The sequence below is a fragment of the Suricata suricatta genome, chromosome 1 (assembly GCF_006229205.1).
Source record: "Suricata suricatta isolate VVHF042 chromosome 1, meerkat_22Aug2017_6uvM2_HiC, whole genome shotgun sequence".
Lineage (NCBI taxonomy): Eukaryota > Metazoa > Chordata > Mammalia > Carnivora > Herpestidae > Suricata > Suricata suricatta.
Window position 1 is genome coordinate 52,305,596 of NC_043700.1, and position 7,621 is coordinate 52,313,216.

At 35.8% G+C, this 7,621-nt stretch overlaps 1 protein-coding gene across 1 annotated transcript in view; it reads right to left on the reverse strand.

Annotated features, from left to right (window-relative positions):
- Positions 1-2,406: 2,406 nt before the first annotated feature.
- The window catches only part of SAP30 (Sin3A associated protein 30), a 5,742-nt gene continuing 527 nt past the window's right edge, over positions 2,407-7,621 (reverse strand). The window contains exons 2-5 of the mRNA XM_029938738.1: positions 7,425-7,621; positions 5,572-5,697; positions 5,039-5,137; positions 2,407-2,744 (exon numbers count right to left, since the gene is read on the reverse strand). The exon at positions 7,425-7,621 is cut by the window's right edge and continues 20 nt beyond it. Of these exons, the coding sequence (XP_029794598.1) occupies positions 2,622-2,744; positions 5,039-5,137; positions 5,572-5,697; positions 7,425-7,621 (545 nt within the window). The 3' untranslated portion in view covers positions 2,407-2,621. The remainder of the gene's footprint in view (positions 2,745-5,038; positions 5,138-5,571; positions 5,698-7,424) is intronic.

Consider the following 7,621-nt stretch of genomic DNA (forward strand, 5'->3'; position numbering starts at 1 on the left):
TACTTCAGGTATTAATTTTTAGCCTTTTCCTAAACAGTTCAATAAAAGACAGTTCTACCAAATAATTAACTTATTTCTTGAGTACCTGCTACTCATTATGGTTTCCTCCTTTTGCCCCAATTTTGGATTCCTCTGATGCTCTAACATTCTAAGTAACCTATGTCCTAAGAGAGATATGAGATATTTTTTGGTTCAAATATAAACACAGAAAAAGATTTCTAATGAATTGTTTTAAAACCTAACAGCAAATAATTAAAAAATTTATATAAAACTGCAGAATCTTGAGTTCTTCATCTTTGATGAAGTTCTCGATTTTTCATGCTTTAACTTGTTCTAACAAGCACTTAATTTCATTGGATAACTAACATCCAGAACTCTCACTTTTTATTCAACTACATTTTATGTAAATAATTAACTATATGAAACTAATATTAGTCAAACATCACATCATAAATGGATAATTTAATGTAAGCAGATTATTTCAAGCTTCTTTCACAAGAATGGAGTATTTTTATAGGAAAAAGTAACCCTACAGTCAAGTTTTATTATAAAATTAACCTTTGGGGTATCTGGGTGGCTCAGTTGGTTAAGTGTCTGATTTTGGCTCAGGTCATGATTTCATGGTTTATGGGTTTGAAGCCCTGTGCTGGGCTCTGTGCGGACAGCTTGGAGCCTAGAGCCTGCTTTAGATTCTGCGTCTCCCTCTCTCTCTGCCCCTCCCCTACACGTGCTCTCTAGCTCTCTCTCAAAAATAAACATTAAATAAAATTAACTTTCTCTACATTATAGATTTAGATAAAAACATGTGAAAGTTATTACTTTCTTCAAATAAACCATCATCTTCCAGCTATGTGGTTTACTTTCAGACAACTAATACTTCTCACAAAGATTTCTGGAATGCCAGAAATGAGAAGATTCTATAATACCAATTAGCACAGTCTCTGCCCATTAATAAAGTACAGTTGACCCTTGAACAACATGCGTTTTAATGGGCAAGTCCACATATAAGCAGATCCTTTACAGGACAGTACTACAAATGTATTTTTTTCTTCCTTATGGTTTTTATAACATTTTCTTTTCTCTAGCTTACTTTATTATAAGAATACAGTATATATGTAACATACAAAATACATATTAGTTGTTTGTTATCAACAAGGCTTCCAGCCAACAGTTGGCTATTAGTAGTTAAATATTGGGAAACTCAAAAGTTGTATATGGATTTTCAACTCTGCAGTGGTTGGTGGCCCAGTTCCTGCATTATTCAAGGGTCAACTGTAAATCTTAAATGGTTACAGCAAGAACAAAGTACAGTTGCTTTATTTTTCATAATATTTTGTAGCTGCAAATACACTCAGTACATTTAAAAATACATGGACAAATCTTCTAAAGAACCAGTGCTTTAAATTTAGCTGTATCAGTGGTTCTTCACTACGGGTGGTTTTGCTTCCCAGGGCATGTTTGGCAACATTTAGAGATAGCTTTGGTTGTCACACCTTTGGAGTGCCACTGGCACTAGTATGGCCTGCAATGATGCTACTAAAATTACAACACAAAGGACAACTTTCCACAATAAAGAAATATCAGGCCCAAATGTCAGCCTTGAGAAACCCTGAGCTACATTAATGTTCTGATCCATTTCAGCCTAAAATCTGCACCATAATCAAGAACATTAACTGAAGCTGTTGTTTTGGTGTCATAAACAAGAAATGTGATTTGTAATTATAAGAAGTTTAATAGAAAATGGACTGAGAATGAAATGTAAAAGAATATAAATCAAGTCAGAATTACGTATGGACCAAAATTTAAAGACTTGTTAGATTTCTAGATCTCTCCATTTAGGAGTTTTAATTTGCAATGTAAAGCGATACAGGGCATGACTGAAACCTAATGGGCACTGCAGGACATCTATGTCCATGCCATATAAACACTTTTCCTTTCTCCATGACAAAATTTAAAGAAACACAATTAATTCTGTTATTTCAATTTTCAGCACTGTGTTGATCTTTACTGACACATTAAGTCTCTTTGGAAGGAGATAAGTATATAAATTAAACTGTTCTTCCTAATACTTCATCAAGTATTATTATTAATATTATTATTCATAGTAGTAATAATAATGGTAATAATAATGGAAATAAAAAAGAAGTTGCTCCTTAATGGAAGTCTATGTTTCAATTCTGTTAGCACTTAAAAGCACTTTAAAGAATAATATCCTTGATTCCAAATCGGATGTCCCAGAGAAAGCAAATGTGCTATATTTGTTACTTCTCCTTAACCTTAATTTCTTGATATTAAAAAAGAAAGTTGGTAACAAAATGATCTTTACATTAAACTCACAACTGAAAATAGTACCTAGTCAGTTTAATATAAAAATCAAGTTTCACAAAATAAATACACTGAAGCAACTAGAATAGTAATCACCTTTATTTAAAATATTTCTTAATCTAGGAAAGCTCATTTTACATGAGTTTCCAACTAGTTATTAGAGTCAGAAACAAAGAAAATAAAACCAGAGAAAATCCTCTGTAAAAAAATACACAAGGAACATTTCTACATGTGAAAAAACAGGGAACAGTCTTAATATCTGAACATCCAAGACTTAAGTCTCATTTCCATCTCTCCTAGTGAACACCACTATCAACCTTGAGATCGGATTTGTTCTTGTCATTCTTCACTGAGTAGATGAAATAAGTTAAGGTGTCTTTTTCATTCACTGGAATAGACCTAAAATGGCAACCAACTATCTATAAAAAAAAAAAAGAAATTATAGATATTAACAGATTTAATACTAAGTAAAAATAAAAACCACTTTAATCAAAAGAAAATGCACTATTTGATAAGAGCTATCACCTTTTTAAAAATAAACTGCTTAACAAAATACCAGCAAGATGAAAAGCATATCAGAATAAGATGTTATGAGAAAGAGAGAGCGTGATTTCGAAGGACCCTCCAACCCATTCAATTAAAGATACATTAATTAGAATGCATTTAATTTTTATAATTAAAACCTACATTAGGAAGTAAATATTTTTAAACTTTAAGTACCAATGAAATAAACAGAATGTACACCCTACTCATACAAAAAAGGATAAATATATAGTTGAAAAAGTTTTGGTACTATAGAAACAAACCATACAATACCTTACAAATATGATTGCTGTATCTTATATTTATTCATTCATTGGCAGTACTCTTTCTTAAGGTTCCTTGAAAGTTTTTCTGAATAAGCATTATTGATGGAAAATGAGAGGGGAAAGAGAAACTCTCACTGAAGAATGTCTATCTGCCTTCTGGCCTTTTCATCATGCTAATCTAACATGTGCACTGCAAAGACCAATAAGTACAACAGACTAAAATGAGGTGTTGATGCACTTATCTAGATTGTAGAGGATAAAATTTCTTAAAGAAAATGTTATTCACGTTATAATCAAGACATTTAAGGAGGACAGTCATCTAACTCTGGGATCACTTATCTGCATTTCTGACTAAGTAAACTATAACACTCGCAGCCAATTGGATTTTTTCTCATTTCTAAAGAAAGTAACTCTGGAAATAATACAACTTTTTAAAGATCAGATTAGCAAATATTTCAGTTGTGACTTAGACACGAAAAAGAAATATACAGCTGACCCTTGTATAACACAGGTTTGAACTGCAAGGGTCCATTTACATACGCCCCCTTCCCCCCCCATGAAAACAGTACTGTAAACATATTTTCTCTTCCACATGATTTTAATAACATTTTCTTTTCTTTAGCTTACTTTGGTCTAATACAACAAGAATATATATATATATACACAATATGTATGACATACAAAATATGATAACTGGACAGTTTATGTTATCAGGAAAGCTTCCAGTCAACAGTAGGCTATTAGTAGCTAAGGTTTTAGAGAGTCAACAGTTTTACGCTGATTTGTGACTGTGCCCCTAACCCCCTGAGTCATTCAAGGGTCAACCATACATTAAATTAACTATTATTATAAAATAACATTTATAATAATTAGTTCTTTGGTTCTCATTTGTCCCAAAACAAAAGTACCATCCACTTGATTAGTTTCAGTATATATGGATACAGTTTCATCACAGTAGATAATATGTATGTTTTTGTTATATCAAATTTAAAGAAAAACCTAATTTTTGTGGCAAATGGAGAGAAGAGATTGTGGCTAAAAAGTCAATATATTAGATCTTAAAAAAGCATTCTGCCAAAGAATTGTACCTTCTATAACTTTTACCCTATTCGATATGCATGTTTTAGAAAACACTGCTTTATTAAACCCCTAAGCTAAAAAATGATAAAACTGATTTATATGTTTACATTTCAATTGTCTAGTAGACTAAGCATTTTTATGTAAAATGATTAAATTATAAATCTATAAACACCTTAATAGGATTCACAGATTTCTTTGTTCTATTAATTCCTAAGAACACATACATTTCAAAATTTACCAAAGGACTAGAAGTTAGTTCTATAACAAAGCAAAAACTATGTGAAATGTTGAATTAAAGTGTTTGCATCTTCTAGATGTGAAAAATATCATAGATGCTTCAAATAAAATAAATTCTGAAATAGTTAAATCAACAAGTTATAGGAATACTATTTATGGGTTAATCTGTAGATCTAATCCATCAGAAACTTCAAAAATTAAATTCTAATGAAGACATTAAAGCTTACCAATTTACTTTATTATGCTTCAATTAGGTGTTCAATAAATGTTTACTAAGTAGAATTTTTAAATTAATAGAGTTCTAGAATGAGAATTTAAAAATTATCACCTAATATTTCTGGAAGTTAGTATTAAAAGACACCTAGAAAACTATATACAATCCACTAAGTAGTTGTTACAACAGAAATTTGTTAAGAGGCAGCCAAACATTTCTAAGAAACTAGATTCTTCCACAACAGATCTTTTATTAACTGATCCAACTAACATGCATTGTTATATATACATTAACAATTTCATTAGCCTTTAATGACTCTTTTTTGTATGAACAGGCGTATTTAAAGTGCACATAGTTTAAAACTCATAAGTACCTCAACAAGTTGTGCTTTATTAAGTCCTGGTCTAGTTGATAACTTGAAGTGTCTTTTGTATCTCCGGAGTGTATTTACTTGTAATTGATATAAATCAACCTAGATAAAATAAACATATATGAATTACTTCATACAGTTTTCAAAATAGTTATCTTTGATACATATAGTAACATTTCAATTTTGGCACAATAAAAATGTAATTCCATTATTAAACAACAAAAATTATGTTATTAATTCCATTCCATTATCCTTTTTACAAAATCAAAACTATAAATGTATTAGATACTTTAGTCTTTTGAAGATAAATATTGAATACTGGGAGCAACAAAAAGTTAGAAGGCAACAGAGCTATAAGCATTGTCAACTGAAAACACAAGTTAAATTGTATAACTGCCTGTTAACTGGCTATATTTAATTTTGCTTTCATTTTCAGATTTTTTTGCATCAAGTATTTTTAAAATCTGTTCATATCTTTTAATACAAGCTACAGGATGGAATACTCGGGATTTATATTTAACATAAACTTTATCTACCTCTGGAGTATCAGTATCTTGAACGGGTGAATCTCCTCCATCGTCATCACTCCCTTTCCTCTTTCTTCTGTTTCGAACACTCTGAATTAAGTTTTTATGATAATCACAAATGTAAAGATGCCTTGCCTGAAACAGAAAAGTTTCACGGACTATGATTATGTAACCTATGTATTAGTAAAATACACTGGGCACAGTGAATTATTAAAAATAAAAAGTCAAAACAGGCCACTGTTAAGACAACAGCATGTTTCTATGCTTAAGTCCTGCATCCAGTTAAAACATACCACGTCTGGCAGTACAGTTAAGAGGACTGGAAGGTGGGTAGGGAGGGGGAGAAGTAGGGGAGGGAAGGGAGGAAGCAGAATGAGAAATTTTAACTCTCCGGATTTTGTCATTAAATTGCAGTAGGGTGAACTAGATTCATTAGGTCACGCTGTTTTTTTTTTTAGCAAGGGGAAAGATGACATTGCCCATAATTTTGCTATTTCACAGTATTTTCTCTACTCAAAGTATTTTAGTAGCACGATGTATGCTTCCTATTCTTTCTCAACACCCAAATTATAAACCAGATGCAAAAGTATCCATTTTTACAAATGAGCTATTGATCTCATATCCTACTTACATTTACATTTGAATTATAAACTTCTGAGTATTTAATGAATGCATTTATCTTTAATACATTTTCCCAACCAAAGCAATGTGAAATTCAAGTTTACTTGAAAAGTTTCTCATGAGCATGACTAAGAACTACTGTTTAGCAGGCAGGAAGTATCACAAATAAACTTTGCAAAAGTTTCAATTAAATGTAGTCTTGAGAGCTACATGGTAAGTGAAATATTGGGCTTCATATACTAACATATACTAAACTCCTTAAAAAAACCAAAGGATTAGGGACGAAAACCTTTAAATCATTTTTTAAACTAAGTCCAAGTTAAAAATATGCAGGATGTGTACTAGATTCTGGCATTTTGCGATTCATTTACCTCCAGCCTGAACTCCGAAAAGTGACGAAGGCTGTTTCTAAAAACCTCATAGAGGGTAGGAAAAAGAAAGGAAGGAAGGAATGAAGCCCCTCCCCCCAACCCCGCAACCCAACCAAAACAACACAGACGTGCGAAAGGACGGAAAAGAAATCCCGATGGCTGCCAAGCTGATGGCAAAACCGCAGAGGCTACGTGCTGCCCACGTTCCGAGCAGCTGCGCTAGATGCTGACACCGTTCACAATCCCCGCTCCCCGCAAGGCTCGGGCCGAGCTCGGCCCCCCCGCACCTCCCCCCCCGCACCTCCCCCTTCCCCCCCTCCTCCCCGCCCCGCTTCTCCGGCGAACTACGAAAGGGGGCTTTCTTACTGAGGTTATCAGGTCCCCGGTTCTGGCAGGACTCCACTTTCCCTACACGAAGGGAGCTACTCCCTGGAGCCAAAGGCCAGCGAGGGCAGCAAAACAAAGAAGGCGCCTCCATTCCAGAAGGAGCTGCCGGGCTGCAAGAAAACTACTCCGGGCCCTCGGAGCCGCGGTCCCTTTGTTTCGTTTCCCGATCTCAAGGGAGGAGAAAGGGGGAAGACGGCGAACGGCACCGACTCCGGGAGCGCGCGGGGGGTGGGGGGGGGGGACGCGGGCTGGAGGGGTGGGGGAGGAGCGGAACCCCGGAGTGCTAGTGTGTCTGTGGGGGTGGCGGTCAGAGTTGCAGCGACTTTGTTGTTTGCTTCCTATCAGAGACCACACAACGGGTTCCCACTGCAGCCAGGTCTAGGGGGACCCCTGGACCCTCCGCCCATCAGCCCCCGCCTGCACTGCTCCTGGAGCCCCAAGGGGGTGGGCAGGGCAGGGCCGTCCCGTCCCGCCGTCACTTACGCTCTTATCCAGCTCGATCTTCACCTTCTTCTGGGAGATGCTCTTCTGGATCCTCTTGCTGAAGCTGGCGTTGCCTGCCGCGCGGCCGCACCGCTCACCGTCCTCCCGCAGACAGCACAGCTGTCCGGGCCCGGGCCCGGCCGCTCCCGGGGGCCCAGCCGCCGACACGGCCCCAGCCCCGGGCACCTCAGCCCCGG